Source organism: Gouania willdenowi, chromosome 14 (genome assembly GCF_900634775.1).
Source record: "Gouania willdenowi chromosome 14, fGouWil2.1, whole genome shotgun sequence".
Taxonomy (NCBI): Eukaryota; Metazoa; Chordata; class Actinopteri; order Blenniiformes; family Gobiesocidae; genus Gouania; species Gouania willdenowi.
The window spans coordinates 27,612,725-27,640,340 of NC_041057.1; the positions used below are offsets into that span (position 1 = coordinate 27,612,725).

At 40.5% G+C, this 27,616-nt stretch overlaps 1 protein-coding gene across 1 annotated transcript in view; it reads right to left on the reverse strand.

Annotated features, from left to right (window-relative positions):
• Positions 1 to 12,473: 12,473 nt before the first annotated feature.
• uvrag (UV radiation resistance associated gene) overlaps positions 12,474 to 27,616 on the reverse strand; it is a 163,461-nt gene continuing 148,318 nt past the window's right edge. The window contains exon 15 of the mRNA XM_028467535.1: positions 12,474 to 14,498. Coding sequence (XP_028323336.1) covers positions 13,760 to 14,498 — 739 coding nt within the window. The 3' untranslated portion in view covers positions 12,474 to 13,759. The remainder of the gene's footprint in view (positions 14,499 to 27,616) is intronic.

Below are 27,616 nucleotides of genomic sequence, written 5' to 3' on the forward strand. Positions count from 1 at the left end.
ACTTAATGAAATAAATAAAGTCTTCTGGTGCATTTTCATTGAGAATAGTATTACTGATACCATCATTCAACCACATTTCATTAAGAAGTAAAAAGTCCAAGTGATCAAAATAACATCATTAATTAGCAGTGATTTGTTAACAAGAGATCAAATATCAAGAAGAGCTAATTTTAAATACTTTACTGGAGAAACTGGTGAACTCTTTGGATGACATGTTATAGTAATCATTTTTTTGTTTTATTATCTCTATTAAGCTTTTTGTGTCTTTTTAATTTAACAATTTTACCTGTGTTACCTGTCACCACAGGAATTAAAGAAGCTGCATTAGCTCCATAAGGCCCTGACTTTTTCTGGTTGTTCCTAAAAATAAATGTATTGCAGTCCGGACCCAGCACACATCAGACAGGTAAGTTGAACACAGCTGGCCTGAGGAGAAGAGTGATCCTGGGCCTGGTATCGTCGAGGAGGGATGGGTGGTGCTGATTGGTTCTTTAGAGGAGATAAGATGGGACCATGGTGGGGTCAAGGGTGGGGTGTCAGTCTTGTACTGAATAATAAAAAGAGCAGACAAACAACAAACTATAGAAATAAATCTATTTAGAAGGCACTAAATACCGTTTCTGTCATGTGCAGGTGTAGGTGTAGGCCCAAATGCATGGACGGAGGTGGAGCTCAGGTGCATTAAACCAATATTTATTGTCTTTTGAGGCATGGTCAGACAAGCAGGGATTCATCACACAGGTGGTCAGTCCAGGGAGGCAGAGCTAATCAAAAACATACAAAAGGCAAACCAAGAACACGGAACGAGGGTAAAAAAAGAAGAATGTCCAAAATCAGAGAAGAAACACTTGTCGTAGTATCCAGGAATTACTGGCATGAAACCAAGCCCAGAAAACAAGCGAGAAACCATAGTAAATGTCTCAGCACTGAACTGAGGCAAAGCCTCCCATTTAAACTCAGAGCAGTTAATTGAAGCTGGTGACCAATCATCAGCGGCTGGTGACCAATCATCAGCGGCTGGTGACCAATCATCACAGCTGGTGACCAACCATCAGCGGCTGGTGACCAATCATCAGCGGCTGGTGCCCAGCAGGAGAAAGCTGCTGGGAAGGAGGCCAAGAGTTCCTGCCTGCCCTACAAAATATTCCACTTTCCACTTATTTACAAAATGAGTTTCTTTAAAATGTGTTATCACTCATTCATTCCATCATTATGCTCTAAAGTTGTTTTTTTTCCCCCCTCATAATTCTGAGCAAAATTTTGTAGCCGGACATAAACAAAATGGTTTGAGAACTTTTTTTAGCCCGCGACCCCCAAAATAAAGGTGCCAGAGAACAAAGACCCCGACTGTACCTGAGGGTGGTTGAACACAGACACGAACATTGAAGAACAGTCATGGTGGAAATGGTTGTGAAATGGCATTTTAAAAACCACAGACATTAGTTAAAAGTTACAAATTAGAGTGGGCAAAAACAGACAGAAAAAGTGGTAAAAAGAATTCAAAGTGTCAATATTGGCTCAAAAGTGGCAGAAAAAAGTGGCAAATAATGGGCACGACAAATCTTGAACTAAGTTAGCATGAAATATGGCAAAAAGAGGTTAAAAGTGAAGTGGTAAAAGTGGTGGAAATGGTTTATAAATGCCGAAAATGTCTTGAAAGTAAGAAAAAATGTGCAGAAAAGGCATTGAAATGTGATGGAGAAGTGGCAGAAATTGGAATAATGTAGCAAAAATGCAAAATATAGCAAGAAAAAGTGATAAAAATTGGTTTTGGTGTAGTTGTAGAAAAAGGGTAAACATGAGAACTTATGCCCCACTCAGGGTGCAAGGCTTAAGTAAGGTGACCCTCTCCCAGTGTATCGCGACCCCAAATGGGAGTTAAGAACCCCTGCTTTAGACCACCTAATTCAGCCCAGAGCAGAAAGCAAAAAAGTCAGAGAAACCATGAATCATCGTGTAAATTACCAACTAATTCATTTGTAAATATCTCCAAATAATACACAAATTCAATGAAACTCACATTTTTATTCATCTCATTTTTAATCTCAAAATGTTAAAAGAAGTGTCATTTCTTCTCAAATCCTGCAATTTTCTTAAAATTATTCCACAAAATTTCCCTAAATTGCATAAAAATGGGTCACAAAATCAAATCAATTAAAAATGAAGATCCTACAGGACTGATTGCTTTAAAGGGGACATATCATGGTTTTAAATCCTTCCTTTTTACATATAAATCATACAGTTGTGGTCTATATAAAGCGGAACTGCAATGCTTGGGTCTGAATTCCTCATTATTATAGCTCCACCCCTTTTCTACCCCTTTTCTGATGTGCTTCTGAGAGCAACTCGTTTTGGTGCGGTCTCTTTAAATGCAAATGAGACACTCCATACCCCGCCCCCTCTCCAGGTTGCAGAGGTGACACTCGGTTCAACTCCACCCTGTTCGGCCATTTTTGTAGTTTGATAGAAGAGATACGATGATGTAGCGGCGCAGAAACTTTTTATTCACACGTTATTTACAAAATGTCAACAAAAGAAGACTTGTCCATCCAGCCTTACATGTTCGAGCCAGAGTCTGACCCAGCGGAGCGAGATGAAAATGAAGAAGATGAACCTGCAGAACCCTAACAAGTGAGCTAACACAAGCACCGAGCTAACGCTAGCGCCAAGCTAACGTCACAAAATGCATTTAAATATAGTCTTTTCGGAGACAAAGGATCTAAAACGAGCACACAGCGCTAACATATGAAGTCTGAAGACGGTGCAACTGCTAATGCTAACAAAACAATGACAGGGACGTCTTATCATCACACTTTTTAGCGTTATTTACAGCTTACCGAAGTGCTCTGTTCATCGTCTCCAAAGATAGAAGGAATTGAACCCTCAATCAGACAAAGTCTTTCAGCAAATCCTTCTTTATACTGGTGGAGGTTGCTGAAGCAGTCATCCTTGAAGTGCTGCGCGCACACAAAAATGACCTTACCCACAGATGTGGGTACATTTCCGTGAAAAATAAAACTCAACCAGGCACTTTGAAAAGGTTCTGATGCTGGGAGACGGTGTAATGAAGCGTGTGGGTTACTACATCCAACAACCGAACATTTTGACTTATCCTCTCGTAACTTCGGCATCCTTGAGCTTGGACTACAAAATAAAAGCGAGAAATAAAAATGGCGGATTGCTTGAAGTGTTGGACCTGGAGTTGATGTCCTAATTTGGCAGTTCCGCTGCAAATACTGTGATGTAATAGTTCAAAAAACGTAATAGAGAATAGAAAAATCAAAACAGATTGAAAAATATGAGCAAAACAGAATATAAAGATATCTACGGAGCACCTGAAGAGACTAATTTGATTTTTTCTGTACTTCTAAACAATATAAATATATAACAAAATGCATTGCTGAACATCAGCTCCCTTATCAAAAAAGCTCAGCAGAGGATGTACTTCCTGAGGCAGCTGAAGAAGTTCAGTCTGCCAACAAAGATGATGGTGAACTTCTACAGCTCCATCATCCAGTCCATCCTCTGCTCCTCCATCACCATCTGGTACGCTGCAGCTACGGCCAAGGACAAGGCCAGACTGCAGCGTATCATCCACTCTGCAGAGAAGGTCATCGGCTGCAATCTGCCCTCCCTCCAGGACCTGTACGCCTCCAGGAATTTGAGGCGTGCAGGAAAGATTGTGGCCGACCCCTCCCACCCCGGTCATAAACTGTTTCAATCTCTCCCTTCTGGTCCATCAGGACCAGAACCTCCAGACACAAAAACAGCTTCTTTCCCTCTGCCACCATCCACATGAACACACCCCAAGTCACCCACTGAACCCCCCCCCACCCGATCACCACCTCCATGATGACATTATCTGCTGCACTGTATATATATTTATCCTATTTATCCCTCATCCTTTATATTTATCATTATTATTATTATTATTGTTGCTGGGTTGTTCTTTGTTTTTTTTGTTTTTTTTTTGTTTGTTTTGTGCACCAACTACCAAGACAAATTCCTTGTACTGTCCTTAAAACTGTACATGGCCATTAAAAACATTTCTGATTCTGATTCTGATTTAAGGGTTAAAAAAGTGGATTTAGCATGATATGTCCCCTTTAATATTATCAGTGCCGTACATATTTTATCATTTATTTGTACGTAGAAGTGCAAACTATGCACAATAATGATTGAATTACATATTTTCACGTCTATAATCTGAGGCTCACTTAAGATAAACTGCTCCGTATTTGGCCCCTGAACTAAAATGAGTTTGACACCCCTGCATGGAAACATGAATGAGGAGTGCAGGAGATGACTGTGAAGAAGGAGAAAAGACAACACAACAATACAGAGGCTGTAACGGGCCTGAGGCCAAAGGGACATGTGGACTAGCAGCTCTCTGTATCCACCTAGGGCATAAAGTCACTGCTTTCCGCTGTTTAATGTGTACAAATTGATACGTTACCTGCAGCCATGACAACAAAGCGATGCGGTAATGGCAGCAGAGCGACTCTCTTAAGTGCATAATCTGCAACAGGAAAGCAGAAGGTTTTACTTCATTAGAAAAAAGCTGAGTTGGAGGCGTGGCTTCATGGTGGCGTTGGTCACATGCATGAGCTCATGGAGGGTTACACTGTCAGGGCAAATAACTCATAATGGCCTAGCCACCGAAGCTAATCAACAGAACAGAACTGAACAGAAATATTGTGACAAGTGTAGAAAGTCTGAGATCAGAGGAGTGTGACCAGGTCAGACACACACACACACGCGCACACACACGCACACACAATGAAGAAAGAGAGATAAAGTGTTTCCATGGGGACTTGTTCAAAGCCTCATGATTTTAAGATTTAGACTGAGGTGCAAAGAGCAACGAGTCACGACTAAAGGCTGGGATGCACTGTGAGATTTTTTCAATCGTTGTACTCAGCTCCAGCTCAAACTGTGCGACTCATGTGCAGAGCCCGAATGTGCGCAGCTCACGATTCATGTTCTCACACTGTACGAACTGACTCTCTGACACGATCTGACTGCTCACACTGTACTGTTCATAAACGACACGTCGAGGTCTATTTCTGGAAATGCAACGTACAAATTAGAAAAAGAAGAAGAACACTGAAGTGTTGCCATTAAAACAGACGAAGAAGAAAAACCCGGAAGTGGAGAGATTCTCGCTAAAAAGCTTTAAAAAAGAAAAGACGGCGATGTGATGGACCAGGAACTGGCTGGACAGACGTGGGCAGTACAGTCCGTCAGTTTTACAGTGGTACTACTGTGAACGTGCATGCGCAGTGTGAGAGTTTAAGGTAAGCCGGTCTGTGGCACTGCTTCAACTGTGAGATACCCTCACGAGGAGCGACTGGATTTCAAACATGTTTGATTTTATTACGGCCATACGATTGCTGATCAGGAGCTGATCGTAAGGTGTTAATCACTTCTCGTGACCCCGTGTATACTACACGATGCACGACACACAATCCAGCAGAGACTCGCACGATCCCACAAAATAGACGCATGAGTCGAAAATCGGCTCAAAATGGGTCAAACATCCCACAGTGTATGCCTGCCTTAAGATACGGAAGCGCTTATAAGGCTGTAGCTGTTTAATATAGGGCTAAGAATCTTGAGGCACCCCACGATTGGATTTTGGTCACAGGGACTGCGATTCTATTATCAATCAATGCATCTAGATCAGTGGGCACCAACATGATGCCCGTGGGCACCAGGTAGCCCGCATGGACAACAAGATGTGGCCTCAGGCCTGTTCTTACAGGAACACTAGTTACCAATGAGCTTTGTCCAAAATCTGATTTACTTGCCAGGTTCTCCAAACCCACACAGATAAATACAGCTCACCAGATGTAGTCAGAGCATTAGTAGAGTTACACATTGCTGCGCAAGTTTTAGTATTAAATTAACTATCTTTAAATGTTTATTTCACTGGAACTTTGGGACAATATTGTAGAAGTTTTGCAGATATCAATTGTTTGTGTTTCAAAAAATGTCAAAGTGGATTTTTGTAAAATATTGCAAAATTTTTAATTTGTGCAAATGTTACATGTTCTATTTCATCCCTGCTGACCACCAGGGGCGGTGCTTAAAAGGTCCCATATCATGCTATTTTTCAGACATCTCCATTTGTTCTAAGAAACCCAAAAACATAGTATTTGAGGATAAACTCACCTGTTTTTCAGAGTTTTAGCCTCTGAAAAGTCTCTTTCTGAGGAACTTCACACAAACGGGCTGATTTGCGGCCTACTTATGCATATTTATGAGTGGGCTTGTCTTTAGACTCACACTGACTATGGCCACGCGCCACGCACCACAATCTGCACACTTTTGCACACCAACAGTTACAATAAATAAATAAAACAACAATGTTAAACATCTTAACGACGACGTTAGCCTGACAGTCAAGGATACCTGAGGTTTGTTTGTCACATACATACATACATACATACGACTACTGAATGTACTATATGACATGTAATGAAATAGCATTAGGGTGTTCAGCTTTATGTGCACAGGGTGCAGCAGGGGTGAAAGAAAGAAGATAAATAATAGTAAATGAGCATTTAACAACCTAATGCTACATAAAGACAGCCACAAAAACAAAGTTAGCTCGCTAACATACCTCTGATGATGTGGTCGCTCCAAACACGGGCATCAGCAGACTCTGCTCCTCCCAACCACAAACGTAGGTTTAAAATCCACTTTTTACAGCGTTGTTCTATTGACATTTCTCACCTTTGTTAACAATTATTTTCGGTACTCTATAAAATCTCTTTTCCTTTTCTCGGTTAGAACGATTGGAGCAGCCGTAAACTCCACAAAACATGGGCAATTTGATGATTTCAGACGGCAGATTCTCAAGCTTCACTTCCTGCCCTCCATCTGAAATCACAGTAGGTCAGCTGGGGGGGGCACGATCCGCGAATGACCCCCCCATGACGCCGACAGTGTGTATACCAACAATGTCACCTGTGACCCCTGGATGACCCGGAGGAAGTGTATATCTTCAGGTGTCATTTTTTTCTTCTCGTGAGCACACACGGATTGTGAGTGACAAAGAGCTCTGGTGGTCATTTTGCATACATAGAACCATAGTTACATTTGTAACTCTTTGTTCTATTTCTTGACCACTTGAGACGGTGCTTTAAGCACTTAATGACTTATACCAGAAAAGTAACGAAGACCCCTGCTGACCATCCTTCAGTGTGTAGGATCAGAGGACTCTGGCTGAAGGACCACAGCCAATGGATGGGGTGTGGCCACATCCACCTGTAGAATCTGGAGAAAGTGCCGGCGATGCCCATGAGGCCGAGGCACAGATTTCCTCCAGAGGCACTCCCCTGAGGGCAGCCCATGACGTAGCAACACTTCTGGTAGAATGGCACCACACGGCGCACACCAGATGGGAGGGGACGGTTACTTTCCCAATATGAATGAGCAATTACGCCAACAATCTAGTGGACATGCACTGCCTGGATACAGCACCACCCCTGCTAGGACCACCGTAACAGACAATGAGCTGATCAGACCCCGAAAGCCTACAATAGCTGTAATGTAGGCCCTCTGGGCACATTCTGTAATATATACAACATACAAAATGGGCTTATCTAAATAATATGTTATTCTATAACAAACTAAATCAGAAGCTCAAGTACTATAGTGTTCATTATCCAGTTCATCCATTTAAATATTCTTCAACTGTAATTTGTGTTACTTACCCTTTAAATAAATGATTATTGGAAATGTATGCATCGATTATCGATTACTATGTCTGAAGTACAAAACATGAGCAGTCAGCTCATACGCTGGACTTTTTAACCATCAGAATCCAGCAGGTCCAGATCAACCATACCTTCTGAGATCTCCTCCCCTCACGCAACGGTCACCTGGTGAAGTTCGCTGATGATACAGTTCTCCTTTCCCTCCCTGCATCACGGACCTGCTCTGCAGCTGTTTGTAGAGTGGTGTGATGCTTCCCACCTGGGGCAGAACATCAGTAAAACCAAGGAGATGGTGGTGACCTTCTCCAACAGCTGTAGGGAAGTGGCTGCAGCTGTCGCCACCATGATCCATGGTTCCCCTGTCGAGGAATATAAATACCTGGGTTCCATCCTCAACGACCTGCTGAAGTTCTCCAACACTGAGGGGATCGTGAGGAAGTGTCACCAGAGGATGTACCTTCTCAGGAAACTGAACTCATTGTGTGTCAGAAAGAACATCTTACTGACATTTTACATTCATTTATCAAAAGTGTTTCAGTTTTCTCCATCTGCTGCTGGTATCACTCCATCTCCATCCAGGACAGGAACCGCCTGCACAACATTGTTAAGGTGTGTTTGAGGATAATTGGACTTCCTACTCTCCACCTGAGCACTGTGTATGAACAGCAGACATGTGGCCTGGCTCAGTGACTCATCACATGCTCTATTCTCATCTTTTGAGCTGCTTCCTTCAGGACGCAGGTTACGCTGTCCAGCCTGTAAGACCCAGAGGAGGGGGGCCACATTTGTCCCCAAAGCTGCTGTTCTCCTGACCACTAAAGGGTTACTATATTCACTTTTTTTTTACCACTACTGAGTATCTGACAGCTGGTCTGCCACTGTCCTAAAATAAAAATGTATATATATATTTTTTATTTTGTATTTATACATACTGTAAGCATTTGGTACCTTATCATTCATTTACACCTTGTTATTCAGTTTATTATTACTATTATTATTGCTTCTTTAATTTACTGTACCGCTCTTTGCCTTTCTAAACAGGAACAATGACTGCAGACGAGAACACATCACAAAAAAAAAAAAAAAAAGGGACAAAAAAAAAAAAAAAAGGGAAGAAACGAGGTTGGATGTAAAATTATCTGTGTTCAAATTAGGGGACGGATCTGGATAAGCATAATGCTTTTTTCCGTCGCCCTTTCCGGCATGAAAAAGGACAAAAAAAGGACAAAAAAAAAAAAAAAAAAAAAAAAAAAAAACAATGATGTGATTTTGCTCTGAATGTCAAATTAATTTCTGTGAATGCGACCATGTCGGAAATGAACTGAATAAATAAATAAATAAATAAATACCCCACGGGGGTATTTTTTTCTGATTCTGATGATTGCTATGTCTGAATTACAAAACGATGCATCGACGTTCATCGATTAATTTTAAAATAAAAGGAAATTATTCCTAGTTCCTTTTTAGGCCATTCTTTGACAAATTCACCACCCACTAACAGTACTATTGCTCCATAAAATAGTATTTTCTTGCAATTTATTGAAATAGGATTCATTTATGCTGTTGAGGCCATGTAATAATAATAATAATCCATCAATTTTATATAGCGCTTTATCATAGACACTTCTTTCACTCCACACTTAGTGGTGGTAAGCTACTATTGTAGCCACAGCTGCCCTGGGGCAGACTGACGGAAGCGAGGCTGCCATAGTGCGCCATCGGCCCCTCCGACCACCACCAACACTCACTCACGCACTACATTCACACTAGGCAATGTAGGTGAAGTGCCTTGCCCAAGGACACAATGGCAGATACCACTGGGGTGACTGCCACCCCACTGTGGCACCTGGAATTCTCAGTGGTCTCCCAGGCCCAGACCTGCTTAGCTTCCGAGATCTAACGGGATCGGGCACACAGACTGGTATGTAGTCAGTATGAGACAATAATTAGTTTGCTATATTTTATAAACTAGACAGTATTTACCTACTGTTGAAGTACCACAAATTTCCGGTGTATAGGCCGCTATTTTATTATTGTCATTTAAAGTTGAGGATGCAGCCAGGGCATTGAGGGGGCCCGGTTTGGTGGCCTCAGGATTGGGCCTCTCCTTTTGCAGTGATGCAAACTCTGCATCAATGGTGCATTGTGGTGAAGAGGGAGCTGAGAAGAAAGACAACGCTCTAAATTCACTGGTCGATCTCGGTTCCTTCCCTCACTTGTGGTCATGAAGTTTGAGTCGTGACCACAAAAACAAGAACGTGGGTACAAGCGACCAAAATGAGCTTCCCTTGTCAGGTGGCTATGGCTCTCCATTAGAGATGGGGTGAGAAGTTCAGTCATGTGAAGGGGGCTCTGAGTAGAGCCTCTGCATCCAGAAGAGCCAGATGACGTGTCCAAGGCAGGCGACACCGAGGAAGACTCAGTGTCCTGGGAATGCCACGGGATCCCCTGGGAAACGCTGGACAATGTCCGGGCCTCGCTACTAAGGATGCTTCCCTCGCAACCTGACCAGCTACAGAAAATGGATGGATGTGGCCAATATGGTGGGGACTCTACGTGAGGATTTTTTTCAGTTACTCTGCGCACGTGTCCAGTAAACTCACGTGTCAGGAGGCAGAATATTAATAGTCACTCCTGCAGCGTGGGTACTGAGCTGGTACAGCCATTCAACGTCAATGTGAACTGAACGTTCAAAAATAAGCTTTGGATATTGTAGGAAAAGGGAAAGCACTCGCAGCTTTAATAACTCAGGACGGATGAGACTGATAAGTAAATCTGTCAATCCATAAATTAAACGATATGCAGACGTGGGACAGTAAGGAAACTCGGAATTCATGGAAATCTCTGTTAAACAGAACAGGAGTTCAGCAGCCCTCCTACCTGCCTGTTCTGATTGGCCGAGTCGTTTGAAGGGCATCCTTCACCAGCCAATAGAGTACGGCCTATGTGACGGAGCAGCCTTTACGTGGATTTTTCTTGGAAAATTGCAAAACTCTTGGAATGCGGCAAATACAGCGATGCATTTAATAGCTCAGAAAATATGGTACTCATCTGAAATTTGCATTGGTCATTTTCTTATGAACATTTGAGTTTGTGGATTAAGTCTTAGTTTTTTGTCTACCACTTTAAAACTTCACATACAGTAATTTCCAGTTGACTCATAGAGACGAATACATTTTATTGACAGTATTGGTCATAGGCATGTTTTGTTTTCAGACTGTGGGTGAAAAGCTAACTCTGGTAGGAGAGCCCTGAGGAAGACCAGGTTAGGATGAAGACAACTTAAAGAATCCAGTTTAATCAGGTTTATTTGAACCCACGCACACCTTTCAGTTCACCTCACATCCACTGCTACCACCTGTTTGTCTTTCTAGGTTCAGTATTTATGACATTTAGAGGGTTTGACATTTTTATCTTCATTCTGGTTAAAAAAGTGTTTATCTAAATATGTAACTATTAATATGATAATCTCAAATTCAAAGACTGACGACTGTGTTTAAGGGCGTTGGTACACCCATTCCATTGAACTGATACTCTTTATTAACCAAAAAACATCTCCATACAAAAGTATATGTACATGGTCACTTGACAGTTTATGGAAATGATGGAATATGGTTAAAACTTTAGTTTTAAAATACAAGCCTACCCAGCAGTCGGCAAAGAACTGGATCAGAAACATTAAACAGGTGAGACCAAGCCGAGTTCAAAGAGGAAGCTCAGACACTCTTTAAGAATATCATCAGAGGACATACAGAAGTGACACACCATTAGAATGTGAGGAAATATAGCCAACGGGTGATTTCCTGCAAAACAAACCAGTAAGTGGAGGATTAAATGCATTGAAAACCAGTACAGAAGATTGAAAGAAAACACAGAACTGAAATCACAGTCTGGAGACGTTTTCTATTTGAATAAAGCATAAAGCCTGAGTGAAACATTCCAACACATTACACACAGTCCAATGTTTGGTCATCTTAGTGTATAAATCAGACATGTTAACAGCATCTCCCTGCCACGTGCTGCCATGTGAGGACCTGAAGGAGGACGTGTGGCAGGTGAGTGCAGCGGCTCACAGTAACGCAGCATCTAATTGGTCGCTGCTCCCGCCTCACGGTCACAGCTGAACCTGCTGTGGTCCACGTTCATTGGCGAAAGGATCCTCAGGAAAAGGCTGGACAGAATACGTAATGGTGAGCAGGTAAAACTGAGAATACTGGGAATGAGAGAGAGAAAAGAGAACTGGAGACGCAGTGGAGGTGAGATTCCTTCCTTCCTTTGTGAGTTGTGGTTCTGCACCATTGTTACTCCAACAGCACAGGTCATTACCAGCAGTCCTGGAGAACGGCTGTCCCGTATGCTGGCACATTATTGGGCTTTTCTTAAAGGGATCCACCCCTGTTTTTACAAAGGTGGCCTCAAGCCTTTGAAATCTACTTATTAGTAGATCTATGCCTAACAAAACACATTATTTTGCACAAAGTTCATTTTAATAACTTGGAACTACTTTACTGTTTTAGAGTCTGTGTTTCTCCATCTTGATATCACTTGATTGATGAAGTCACACGACCCCATTTGCTTGTAAACATCCCATTGTTTTCTATTGGTGAAGCATTCAGCCTGTTTCTTTAGATCATTTAGCAGCTTTTTCAGTTAAAATGACAACTTGTGCTGCTTTTGCTTGCTCAAAATAATCACAAAAAGTTAAAGATGCCAATGTAAGATTAAAATAAGAGGATAAAAACAGTTGTGACTAAAAAAATAATCTATGACCAAAGGGTGACAGTTCCCACTCTGCGGTTTTGTAGTAGACAATGAAGAGGGGAAGAAGAGCTCTCCTAAGGGACCTTCACTCTCCTTTAAACAGTGAGCAACTGACGCTCTGATGGCTAAAGTTAGAGAATAAATCATGGACTATTGAAAGACTTCCACCCAGAACAACTTCTATCCTCAGGGTTTTTGCGTCTTCAACAGTCCATGATTTATTCGCTAACTTCAGCCACCAGAGCATCAGCTGCTCACTGTTTAAGAGAAGTAAAGGTCCCTTAGAAGAGCTCTTCTTCTCTGCTTCATTGTCTACGACCAAACTGCATTTGTCGGAACTGTAACCACCTGCGGTGATAGATTATTTTTCAGGTCACAACTGTTTTTATCCTCTTTCTGTAAACAAAAGGTTTACATCTCCATCTTTAGCTTTTTCTGATTATTTAGAGCAACTAAAAGCAGCACAAGTTGTCATTTCGAGTGAAAAAGCTGCTAAATGATCTAAAAAGCTTGCTTCACTCCAATAGGAAACAATGGGATGTTTACAGGCAGTGTGACATCATCAATCACGTGGTTTCAAGATATCGGAAAACAGGTTTTAAAACGGTAAAGTAGTCCCATTTTTAAAAGTTAATAAAACAAATATGGTGCAAAAATAAAGTGTTGTTAGGCATAGATCTTCTAATAAGGAAATTCAAAGATTTTAGGCCAGATTTGTAAAAACCGTGGAGGATCCCTTTAAGAGCTACATTCTAATTTGATTCAGAGGTTTTAGTGGAGGTTGACATCTAAAATGTGCAGGACTGCATTTAGTTTAACCTAGAGGTGAAACTCTGCAGGTTACAATATATTCAAAAGGAATATCACATCTCTTTGGCAAAAAGAGCAGAAAAGCTGGGATAGAAGCTAGAAAATGTATTCACACTTTCTGATCACATCAGTCTTAGTTCCTAATCTGCTATAATTTAATGAAATGTTTCGTGTCACTATGGAAGTCACGTTGAAGCATGTCTCCTCTTTCTCTACAGTAGATTTAAATGCACAAGAAAGAATCATTCCATTATTAAAGAAAAAATGAAACTCACTCCCCAGTACTCACACTTTTAACTGTTGATGATTTACATTTTTTTTTACGGAAACGTTAATAACAAGTGCAAACAAGTATTTTAGAATAGTTCCTTGAATTTCCGATGGTGTGACTGAGGCGTGAGGTACAGATTTTCATCCTTTCGGTTCATGTCACTCCCCTAAACGCGTCTACTGTGCAAGTTTCATCACTTTTCAGAGTTTTTCCGCGGCCGACGGAAGCTGGACATGTTTTCGTTAAGTGCATAGATGCGTCGGGAACACTCCTCGATGCCGGCCACATCCAGCTCGCCGAGCACCTGGTCGTCGCACTCCACAGCGACCGCGTGGTCCACAGGGATGCAGTGGTAGTCTTCAGGCTGGGCCTCTTCTACCAGCACAAGCCCCGCCCCCAACCCCAGCCCTAAGCCCGTGGCCTCTGTGCCCATGATCTCCTCGGCTTGCTCCACAGAGCAGCTCAGTGCGGGGACCAGGCCCACAGGAGCTTGTTCTCTAACCAAAGAGCCGTTCATGGCACCAACGTACTGGGGGGGGGATTTGGTTTTCTCAAAGTCTTTGTCTGCTGCAGTGTTGGGTGCCTCTGGACTAATCTGTGGCACGGCCTCAGTCTCACTCTCTACATCCACCGGATCTTCCTGGGTGGTGCTTTTACATCGCTCTGCCTCCACCGCTGTGACCCCCCCCTCGTCCTTCTGCTCCTTCTGAGCTTCTGATTCACTCACTTCTGTAGCTGAGCTGAGGTTCAGTGTAGCCATGCTAGCATCGAGAGTGGATGACAAGTTTTTTGGTGAAGATGAAGGCGGCGACGCCCCACCCACTGCTGTATTGTAGGTGTGTGGAGGGGGGGGCTTGCACTTGTTCTCGGCCTCGGAGCTGGCTCGTTTCCTCAGCCCTCGGTCTGGGGAGCTGGTGCTGTGATGTCGGTCACTGGGAAAGAAATAAAAGCGATAAGTTAAGGAGGATGGGGGTGGGGGGCCATAAACAACCACCTGTGTGCACACTGGGGGTGCTCGGATCATGTGTGAGAAGATCAAAAGATTTAGAGGATCAAGAATAAATCAGAGAAGGTGCCATGTTACAGAGTGTTCAGCACATGTTAGCACAGATCTCTGTATGCTACACTGATGGCTCTGTAGTGTCTAACAGCATTTAGCATTTTACGTTAGCTTTAGCTTTGTACGCGATGCACTGGGGCAGAAAAAATAATCCTAAAAGCACTTTAGTGCCTGTTGTAATAGTCATTGAACTATACTTCCAAGTGAGAAAGTGACGAAGTAGAATATAAACATGTTCATTTGATCAATAAAACTCGCGTATACACATTTCATGCCGACATTTCAGAGATTTTCAGAGACCCTCCATTGTGCCACTAAACTTCCGGTTAACTTCAAAACAAGAAGCCTGTTTACCTAAGCCTTAAAAACTAATGGAAGACAAGAACAGATGCTTTTATTTTGAAAAGGGGATGTTTGACTTTTTGCATGAAGTCGGTCCCAGGACAATTTTACAGTCTGCTCGCAATGCATCATGGGGCGGTATGAGTATGAGTAGTGTGCCCACCGTGCATAATTCAAAAATGTCCCAAAAATATTTGGGTATTTTGTGTCCTCAACCTTTCCATACCACCTAATGTAAATGCAGTACATACAAATTTTGACATCAAACTTAGTATGAGTAGTACGTTAGTATTGACATTTACATGTTATTCTATGTATGTATTGTTTCCTGCAGAGACCATTGCAGTAAATCTGCTCTGCATCTCATGCTCTCTTGATTTGAGATCAATAGAACTAAATAATGCATTTCAACTCAGCCTTAGGTTTCACTGAAGTGTTAAAACACGATTGTTGCATCAAACACACACAAACGAGCCTCCCTCAAACGCACCATTGCCATGACAATAAAGGAGCTTTAACTGGATTCATGTTTTTATTTTGTTTTACTACTACTGGGAAAAGAAAATGCATTTTTTTAAAAACATGTTATTAGATTTGGTTGTGTTCAACCACAAGTTATTGTATTTTATTAATATTGGAGCACATTTACAATAAAACCCTGCTTTTGATTTTTTTTTGCTATTGAAGGTAATAATGAGTTCATCACAGAAAAGCAAGCAATGAATTAGATTAAAAACATAATACATGTTTTCAAACCATTAATAAAGTATGAAAATTCATCCAGACGTCTTGTCTTCTTTACAATCTGAAGGATATTAAGCTGAAAGTTCACCTTGAACCAAAACATTTTTTTAAATGGAAAAAAGCACAGAAAAATCCAACTATATAGGTCTACATAGTTATAATAATAATAATAATAATAATAACATTCTTACCAAAAGTCAACTTTACATCCAAACACTAAATTCAACCCGTTCACATGTGCTCAGTGGTAATAGTGGTATTCCTGAATAAGTAATGGTGGGTTTTGTTTGGAGGTGTTTTCCTTTAACCTTCCCATCACCTCCACCTAAAGCATAGAGAAGAGCAGCTGCTGCAGCTCTTTGTAAATCCCTCACAAACACCACAAAACTATACAGCAGCCTGCAAGTCTGCACTGAGGGACTGTTGAGTGGAAGAACGCAGCAGGCGTCCACTCCACTATGTCATACTTTTTCAAACTATAACTGATAACAGATTTGGGAACTGGGACATCACGCCCTGCCCAGAACGGCTGTCATAAATCTATAGAAATGGGGGCCTCGCCGCTTCTTCCGATAGCCAAGGTCACGTATATTTCACTAGACTACTTAGCCGTCTGCTTAACATGACTGTTGTGCTATCTCAGGATTCTAGGCACTGTACTGCTGGGGTCAGAGGTGACACAGGGGCCCCTTTGTGCTCTTTAGAGATTCACATGTGCTGGTAAAAGAGTTGAGGACAAATCTTTGCTTGTGTAGTTGAACGTGAGACCATAATGGATGTCCTTGTAAATTCTATCCTGTCGTCTTGACACTTTCTAAAGCGAGGCTTCTTCACAACAGCAGCACTTTGGCATTAGCTACGACAGCACTGGCTAACGCACGCACTGACGGACAGTTTCACCACAGAACTCATGACGGCTTGTAAAGAAAAGAGCCTGAGTTTGACCCGTTGACGAACCCTGCTGAGGTGGTCCTGACAGGGTTCTCAGGTAGGACACTAGCAGCTTGTCAGGTTTACAGAAAAACTTGTCTAAGCTCAAAGTGATGCAGTAAATGAGAACCATTCTTATGTCACAACATATTACTCCGTTCATTGCTAATTGGACAGACAAATATGTAAATAGACGGTCAATGTCAGGGTTAGAAACAGAACTACACAACAGTCTGTTTTAGGCCTGGGCGATATATAAATATTCAAGATATATTGAGTTTTCTATTTTGGCGATATAGAAAATTACACTATCATCTATATCAATATATTTATTTTTGATTGCTTATTTTGTAGTAAAAGGAGTCGCTACTTTCACTATTTCTTAGAAGAAGAAGAAAGTTAGATGGATTTCTGGGTGCATCATAACACAGACCTTCCTTTAAACAAGCCACACTACAGAACTCACTCACACGTGCTGTCCCTTAAAGGGGACATATCATGCTAAATCCACTTTTTTAGCCCTTAAATGCATTTTGATGTATATTTAGATTGTTTAGAAGCACATAAAAGTTCAAATTAATCTCTTCAGGTGCTCCGTTGATATCTTTATATTCTGTTTTGGTCATATTTTTCAATCTGTTTCGATTTTTCGATTCTCTATTATGTTTTTTGAACAATAACGTCAGCGGAACTGCCAAATTAGTACATCGACTCCAGGTCCAACACATTGAGCAATCCGCCATTTTTATTTCTCGCTTTTATTTTGTAGTCCAACCTCCAGGATGCAGAAGTTACGAGAGGAGAAATCAAAATGTTTGGTTGTTGGATGTAGTAACCCACACACTTCATTACAACGTCTCCCAGCATCAGAACCTTTTCAAAGTGCCTGGTTGAGTTTTATTTTTCACGGAAATGTACCCACATCTGTGGGTGAGGTCATTTTTGTGTGCGCGCAGCACTTTAAGGATGACTGCTTCTGCAACCTCCACCAGTATAAAGAAGGATTTGCCGAAAGACTTTGTCTGATTGAGGGTTCAATTCCTTCTATCTTTGGAGACGATGAACAGAGCACTTCGGTAAGCTCTAAATAACGCTAAAAGTGTGATAAGACGTCCCTGTCATTGTTTTGTTAGCATTAGCAGTTGCACCGTCTTCATATGTTAGCGCTGTGTGCTCGTTTTAGATCCTTGATGATATGGCCTACGTGACTTAATTTAAGTCTAAAGTTTTCATTAGTCATTTCATTTTGCCGTTTTTGTCTTTGAAAAGACTGTATTAAAATGCATTTCGTGACGTTAGCTTGGCGCTAGCGTTAGCTCGGTGCTTGTGTTAGCTCACTTGTTAGGGTTCTGCAGGTTCATCATCTTCATTTTCATCTCGCTCCGCTGGGTCAGACTCTGGCTCAAACATGTAAGGCTGGATGGACAAGTCTTCTGTTGTTGACATTTTGTAAATAACGTGTGAATGAACTTTTTATGCGCCGCTACATAGCTGTATCTCTTATATCAAACTACAAAAATGGCCGATCAGGGTGGAGTTGAACCTGGGGTATGAAGTGTCTCATTTGCATTTAAAGAGACCGCACCAAAACGAGTTGCTCTTAGAAGCACATCAGAAAAGGGGTAGAAAAGGGGTGGAGCTATAATAATGAGGAATTCAGACCCAAGCATTGCAGTTCCGCTTTATATAGACCACAACTGTAAGATTTATATGTAAAAAGGAAGGATTTAAAACCATGATATGTCCCCTTTAAAGAAGAAAAAGGCAAAAATGGCACATAATGTGCAGCTGTTTGTTAATAAATGTGCCTGTGTGGCATTTTTCATCAGCACATTTAACCCAGAATTGTCTTTCTGGTCAGACTTAATAAAAATGTTTGTGATTAGGGCACACAGTGGTTTAGTGGTTAGCATGTCTGGGTACTCCGGCTTCCTCCCACAATCCAAAAACATGACTGTTAGGTTGATTTTTGAAATTGCCCGTAGGAATGAATGTGAGTGGTTGTCTGTCTGTGTGTTGCCCTGCAATGGACTGGCGCCCTGAGATAGGCACCGACAGACCCCCGCGACCCTAAAAATGGATGGATGAATTATCAAGATTTATGTCGTATATTGCTATTTTGAAAAAAAAAAATCAAGATATGAGTTTTGGCCCATATTGCCCAGCCCTAGTCTGTTTGAAAAGGGTTTTCTCTATTTTTGGATTTTTCTGGTCTTGTTCTCTGTGCTATGCCTAAGAACGTCCAGATCATTTGGTCAGTATGTTGTAGGTTATTTGGATCAATGATCCTGATCATGGTACCATAATCATTCACACTTTAAAAGGTTGGGAGATATTTATATCCCCATTAATAACTGTACAGTAGGTCCAAATGTATGGGCACCCCCACTACTTAGAAAAATTGCAATGACATTCGGAATTTTGATCTGATCTGGATGAAACTTGGTGTGGTAATTGACGAACCCACGCGACATAGCTGAGTCAAGTTTAATAAACATCGGTCAATTCCAAACTTAGATAAGAAACTTTAAAATTTTGCCAATGATGAGTGATAGGGATTGTTTGATTATTTAAACTGATCTAGATTCAGTAATAAGTGCTTTTGACACAATCCTGCTACAGGACAAACAAAGAAATCAAAATATTACCAACTTGGCAGACGAACTGAACAGAGAAGTTATTAAGGATGTTTTTAGAAAATTTAATGGGTCTTTTCCACTAACACAAGAAGATGAGGTTTATGTGCTGAAGCTGTAGATTTCATAGAGTTTTTGTTACAAAATACCAGTAGAAGTATTTTTCTGGTGGAAAAGGATGTAAAGAGAAGCCCCTAAATAATGTGATGGCTGCAAAATAAAGAGGAGGACATTGATCCCCTTTGAAACCGTGTACAGACTTGGAAATATGAACAAATCGGACAATAAAGAATAGTTCAGTTAATCACTGTATTAAAATATCATCGAGGTGTCTACGGCCTGAACAAGAATATTAACTCATCCATAATATTACATGACTTTGACACAAAGCCTTTTGAGAAATAAGGAATTTAGGGTTAGGATTGTTGTTTTTATTTTATTCTAGAGTTTCAAGGTTAGGATCAATTCATTCCCTCATTTGCGTCATGTTACACTGAGTGTATGAGCTGATTGGGTGTGTCAGTGAAGACGTCGGCCAAGCAAACCTCAGTGCACATTTTTTACTCTCATAGCATTTGAGCCGCATTACCCATTACATGAATTTTAATGCTGGAAAATTAGGCCACATGTTCAATCCACACAAGGATAGTGCCGGAATGAAACATGTTGGGAAGGGAATCAAAAACATTTTGCACACTTGTTTAGAAAAGCTGGAATTCATGAAGGCTTGACAATTTATAATATGTTCAAATACTTTCAAAGCACGAGATCAAGGTCTCTGGATATTTTGGTCCATTGTGTGAGATTTTTCACATCACTTGTAAACATTTCCATGGTTGCTTCATTTTTGCTGCTTCCCTTGTGTGTTAATCATTCATGCTAGAATCCCTTAACTTTAGCTTTTAAAAAGTCCTGGGGTGACATCCAAGGAATATCAAGTGTTATGATGTAAATGTGAACCAAAGACATGTTGGTGTATAGACTCTTACTGTGTGGAGGAACTTTCAGAATTCTTCACTTGTAAACAGAGGGGGGGGGGGTGTGCAGTGTTTCATTTGAAAAACAGTCAATAATACCTACAGTATGCCAAGTTCCTGTGCTATTGTCATTGGTTCATAAATTATTTACTACCTGAGCTATTGAAGGACATGGATTCCAGTGAATAATCCACAGAGTTACGATGACTTCATGAAGGATTACGGAATAAATGAGCAATGATTACATGATCGAATAAAATGATATGTTTTCGTCTTTTCATAACATGTAAAAGATGCGAGTCAGTATTGCTTTAAATCTAAATGTAATAGTTAGAAGAATATTACTTTTTCTGCCTCATATCCTGCAAGGATTTCAACTTGCTGGCCAGTGTGGTGCCGTAATGCTAATGTCGGTTGAACTCTTGCTCCTAGCCGATGCTTCTTTGTAGCACAACAAGAACTACTGTAGATTTTCTCCATAAAAAGCAAACAATGTAGAATGGGTTTTGATGCAAATATTATTTGCTTTATAAAAAATAAAAAAAAAAACCTTTGTAGGGTTTCCAAACTAGACTTATTGGAAAACATTGATGATGTTGATCGATCTAAGTGGTAAAACACCGCAACCATCCAGGTCTAGGCACTTTGTGGATAATGCAGTTAGTAGAGGTCAGAGAATGCTTTAAAACTATGAAAAAGCTGTTATTAGGTATACTTTTTTTGTTTTGTGGATTTTTTCTGCCGCTAGTCTCATCCTTCCTTCTTGATAACTACTTTGTGTATTTGAGCCTGGCATCATGTGAGAATCTGCTGGTTGTATGCTGCCTCTGTGCTCACTAGCTCCATGATGGCCTAGCCTGGTGTTCATGTGTACTTATTTTTTTTTTGCCACTGCTAAACACTTCTGTCATAATCATCTCTGCAAGACTATCTGCTCAAGAAAAGTCTGTTTTCCACATTTGGAGTGGAATTTGTTCCCCAAGACTGTTTGTAAGATCTGCACTCAAGGATTTCTCTTCAGTTCTCATTCGGTTGATCACAATTACTTCTCACACCCTTTTTGTTACTTATGCCATAAGATAAGTTGATGGAAAAATCTTTGGCACACTTTTTTTTTATTTTTGACACATACTTTCATATGAACAGGACTTATATAGTATGCAAGCCAGCTTTAATATTATTTAAATCAATAAACAACTTAATTAGATTTGTATCATTAAAAAAAAGCCAAGGAGCTGGGTTTTAAGTTACCTAATCTACTGCTACTAATCTACTGTTAGACCTGGTCCAAGGAATGAAGTAAACCTCATTATCCTACAGTCCTGGCAGGCTTTTATCTGTTGGAGTGACATGAGTATGATGCTGCATAGTCAGAAACAACTTTCTTTTCTTAACATAAAAGATAACTATTTTCGTCTGTTTTGACACAATACACATGTATTTAATATGACGTGGTATTTAAAGATGGAGAGGTTTTTGGTATGCACCACGCTACAATTTGTTGTCTTCAGGTACTGTATGTAAATATAAAAAACTCAGTAAAGCAATTCCACACATACATAAAGACAGTAGTTCTCAACAGGCCCAAATATGTCCCATAGGTGAAAACATTGTGCTGAATAAATGTATAATGGATGGATGAATAATGGGAACCTTATAGAAGAGAAAAAACAGTCTAATACTAACAACCTGCTTGATAAGGGTCTTCTGTAAAAATGATTTGACATTCTGGTTTTTAAGACTTTGCTGGCTTTTAAGAAAAGACAAATACATTTATGCTGTATTAAGAGTTTCAAAAACAGAACAAAACTGTTTTAAACTTCGTTGTTTTTTTTGCACCGTAACAGTGTAGCACCACAAATTTAATTGTATAATTTTAATAAAAGTATTTATTTTATCATCAAGACTCTCCTTCTGACTGTCTTCCTCTATTTAAAAAACAGCAGAAGATTTTTGGCTGCCCAATGTAATGGTTTTTTGTAGCTTGCATTCATTATTATTAAATTATCTATTAAAAAAGAAGAAAAAAAAAACAATAAAGAAATAGTATCTTAAATGGCTTCCTGTTAAAATAATATCAAAGATGTATTATTCATCAAGTTTAAGTTGACCACTTAAAATACAAAAGGTCTTGCTACTGTCACTGACGGATTGATTGCTCTCACAGGATGTTGAAATGTTTAGATGACTCAGTCTACACGCCGCTCTGGAACTGTCCATCAAATCAAAATGTGTCCAAACTTTATTTGGTTTTCTTTTTTCTCATTTCTCTCACATCAACCGCCTCTCGTTTACTTCTGTTCCTCCTCAAATCTTAGCTGCGCTAATGTGCATTGGTAGTTTTGCACCTCTGAATATAACCATGCATCTCACAGAAAAACAGAACAAGTTAAAGGGAAAGTAAACAAATCCTTGAAAAAAAACACAAAGTAGAGTTTGAGGAATGACTGTAACTTTCCAGTGGACCGTGGAGAAATTAAACATTGTGCCTCTCAAATCATCAGCCAGCATTAGAGGCTTCTAAAACTTTAAAAAATGTTGATTTTACACTATTACACATTAGATTTATTCTCATTTTCCAGTGACAATGCTGCAGCTGTCTAAATATTTTGAGCTTTTGTGCAACACATGTATCAACTCTTGCTAACTTTTCACACGCTGTACGGTTTTTGGGGCAGATTCACCTCCAGGTGCTGAGTCGAATCCTCCTGCACCCCCACCCAGTGAACATAACGTTGCTCCCAGGAACCAGAGCAGGATTAGGGCTTCTGTGAACATCTGCCAGATCTTCAACGGATGTGAAACAGCAAATGGAAGCATGTTGAATGGGTTTTTCTTTCATCTGGGCAGACTGTGCACTTTACAAAAAATTTGTTTCGGGGTAACCGTCTCTGTCCGTGCTTTGTAATAGATCCACCATTTCCCCACTGTTTCTCATCTTTCAGCAATGCTGGGAACAAACCCCACCACCATCTTACTGGGACTGGGCTCGATATGTTCTGACATGTTATGATGTGTTTCTGACTCAGTGATGTTTAGGGATGTCTGAGGATTGGAGCAGCAGTGCTGCCAGATGAAACTAAAAGAAAACACTGGATCAAAATGACACAGGTTGTGGTGCAGGCTTTTATTGTCCAACACTATCTGCTTTTCCTTGCTGTTTTTCTTCTATCAGATCAAACCCAAGATTATCCAACTCTTCTCCCACGGTGTGGCTCTTGGCACGTTGGGTCAGGCTTTTCTTACAGCCTGGGCGCATATTCAATTAGTTCTACATGCAATAGGGTTTCCATGTCTGAATCTGGGACAGTTCATTCAATTTTATACTTTATCAAATCACCCCTGTTAGGATGCATGAAAGGAAGAAAGAGGTGACAAAGAAAGGGATAGAGGAAATGATTTGGCCACTCTTTACAGCCAATGAGTAAATTACAAACAGCTGCAATGCGGCCCTTTCGTACTCCATATTTTATATGCTGAGCCTCAGATTTAGACACTGGATCTGATTTTATCCTTTTTCAAACCAGGTGGAAAGGACGACTGTAACTGATATGGGAAAGATATGGTGCAACAGTGTGCGTAAAATGCATATCCCTTGCATTAGAACACAGGCCACATCCTCAGGGGAGGCTTCAGGATACTAGTGTAACATATTGAACTTGATCTATGATCTGTTTGGATCACCATCTCCAACAGTTAGACACGCACATGAAGTTAATCATACTGATGTAAAAGATCATATTATTTAGAGCAATTTTCATTTCCCAATATTTAGCAGACTACTTTGAGTGTCATCTATGATTGATTTGATATCTCAGGAGTTCAAGTATAAGGACGAGACACCTTAATGATTATAGGCAGTCAGGGGGGTTGTTCAATCAATCTCTAAATGTGTTTGTTCTAATGTAAGTTACAAGATTTTTTTTTTAACAACTTTCCTAAAAAAAAAAAATATTATGTTTTTTGGGATCAGACTTTGATTTCCTTAATGGAATTTCTTTTGAACTTTTAACAATGGTAAAGAATGGGTATGTGTGTATGTCTATATACATATATATGCATACATTCTAATTTTGTGTGAACCCTAATTTTCCCTCTTCTTTTTAATTTAATGGATATCCAATATCTATTGGTATGCTTGACTATTTATTTGACACTATTGTTGCTATTATTCACTATCATTGCTACTGAATCCATGTATCATTAGTTCATTTGTTTTTCATTATGTAACAAAAACACTATTTGATATTTGTTACCAAAACCAAAATGAAAAAAACAGAAAACGAACACCTTTATTCGTATTCTCCATTACCGATTGGCCAAAGTACGTGACCCGGAAGTATACTCTCATCTGACGCTAACGGCTATGCTAACAGCAGTTCGGCATGACAAGATCGCTGCTTCCAACTGTGAATCCGAAACGTGTCCTTTTTGCTTTAGCTGGTGTTGGGCACAGAACCTCCTCACAGACTCATAAGTGTTGCAAAACAAAAGATATCTTGGAATGTGTAATGCTTCACTTCTGGGTCACGTACTTTGACAAATCGGTGATGAAGAAAACAAATAAAGGTGTTCGTTTTCCGTTTTTCGTTTTCTGTACCGAAGCAAAAAAGCTTGAGTTTGAAAAACAAGGCGTTTTCCATTTTTTCATTTTGGTTTTGGAAACAAATATCAATTGAGTGTTTTTTTTGTTTTTCATGTTTTTGTTACATAATGAAAAATGAATGAACGAATGATACACGGATTCTACTGTTATTATTTTTTTATGCATATAATTACTGTACCAACTGTGAGAATCTTTATTCATTGAGTGCCAACAAAAATGTGTAGTAAAAAGAATTTTGGAAAAAAAAGAGAGAAAAAAACAAGAAATGCGTTTAAGTGTTGGCAAGTATCTTGACTTCAGTACAAAAGTTAAAAAACCCAAAAAACTAATCACAGTTGGCATTATTCATTCCTGTTCTTTGGCTTTTGACAGTTCTTGCACATAAATACAAATAAATGTCAAAGTCAGTGCTGGAAAAACCCAAATACCTGATAATTGCACTTGTTATGCAAGAATACCAATGAAACTAAGACCTTTTTGTGCAAGTTAGATCTTGCTTCCAAACTTATGTCCTGCAATATAAACAAGAGGCGCAGTATGAAATTGATGCACTGCTTGTTGAGTTCTGAATAATTGTTATTACTGAACTTTAGAAGACCACAGAGGTTAGTGGTTGCTGGTGGACAAAGAGTGCTGAACTATGATAATCGTCTGCTTCCTGTGTGCTGCTCTGAGTTTAGAACAACATCGGTCTTGGGTCAGCGTACTCACTGGTTTTGGTCATGCAATCTACTTGTAGAATTGTATGAATGTAGTGACGTTCCCCTGATCCTGATTGACATAATGAGTAGCCACGGCTCTATGAAATATACATTTTCCACTGATCTGTAGACTCCTAAAGTGACTGCCTTCTAGCGTGTGTGTGCGTGTGTGTGTATGTGTGTGTGTGTGTGTGTGCAGTTTCTTTCCCACAGCCAACGACATGATTTAGTATAGAGCAGCTTTTGTCCCTGTGGCATCGTAGTTGTGAAGGAGTGCGGCTGTGGCTAACTGCTGGAAAACAGTAATACTTCTTCTACCTTTTCTGCTTCCAACCATACAAACAGACGTAGTCACACACATGGCTAAAGGGCTAGTGGGTCCATGCTTTCATCTCATCTATCTTTGGGCCCTTCCACTTCCTATTAAGTAGGAGCGGCGGTGGAGAGCTGATTTGAGAGCTCAAGCTTTTCATGGCTTCTTTCCTTTCAAAACAAAAGATTATTAAATGAATGTGTGCATTACATTCTCCCCTTTGCTGACCCGGGAACAGGAGTGAGAGATCAAAGGCGCCTTTCTCTTTTATAGGGCAGTGGAGCTGAGGTCTGAAGCAGACCGTCTGCCAGGTTTTAGTGAAAGAGTTACTGACAGGCCAAAGGACTGTGAAGAGAAACCTGCAGATCCTAAGCATTCCACTTCACCGCGACAGAGTGACTGCTGCAAATCTCATCAGCCACTGCTTGAAAAAAAAAAAAACCTGCTCACTCATCATATGCAGAGATGGTACATCATTAAATGGCAAATGTATTTATACTATGTCATCGGAATATTGTTTTACCTTGAGTGTTTTTCCAGCCTTTTCAGTGAATTATTTGCAAGGTTTGGGAAGCTCGTACTGATCCAAATGCTACAGTAACAAATGTTCACCTAAAAGTTTCTGTAATATTTGAAAGACTGGGAATCAAACACTTCAAGCGATACTAAACCAATAACAAGAGTGAGTGAATAGTAGTGATACACCAAAAATTTGGCCACTGAAAAGGGCCCAAAAGTCTATAACAGCACGGAACAGGATGTTGTAATGACGCATTTGTCTGTATATGAGCCAATGTGACAGCAGAGCTACGTGTAGCACTTTGCTACTTCACCGCAGCTTGACGCATGGCAACAAATAATCCAAACTACGCATCAGCAGCATCATTTCAGTTTTAGAGTATCAGCGCACGTTTCCCCGAGATCCTCTGCAATTCAAAGTTTTCGGTTTCGGCCAAGAATTTTCATTTCGGTGCATCCCTGATGAATAGCCAAAAAAAGTGTGTAATGCCACCAACCGTGGCGTCATGGGTGAGCCTGGGCCCACCCATTTTAATCAAAGCCCGTCCAGGTGAGGTTCATCCAATAACAAGCCGAATGAAAGCTTGTTATTGGATGAAAGATTTTAGCCAATCAGCGGCTTGCACCCCACACGTGGACTCTTAAGCCCGCCTACAGGCTGCATTGTTACCAGGAAGTGTCTGTCGTCATGCTGCGTTCAATGCAACTCAGAACTCTGGGTTTATCAACAGGGGGTTGCCACCTGGAGTCAGAGGTCCTACACGGTAAAGTCAAATTTCCTCCAAAAATGATTTGTTTGACGTCTCATAACAACTATGGCACCCAATGCATGGTAATAATAATAATAATGCATTGGATTTTATATAGCGCTTTATCAAAGACACTCAAAGCACTTTACAGAATTAAGGCATTATTCTTTCACTCCACACTTAGTGGTGGTAAGCTACTATTGTAGCCACAGCTGCCCTGGGGCAGACTGACGGAAGCGAGGCTGCCATAGTGAGCCATCGGCCCCTTTGACCACCACCAACACTACAACACTACATTCATACTAGGCATTCATACCTGGTATTCTCAGTGGTCTCACATCCAACCACTAATCAGGCCCAGACCTGCTTAGCTTCCTAGATCTAACGAGATCGGGCAATGACAGGCTGGTATGTCCACTAAAACAGTGATTAAAAGCATTTTAATGCTAAAAACCTGAGGAAATAATATACAA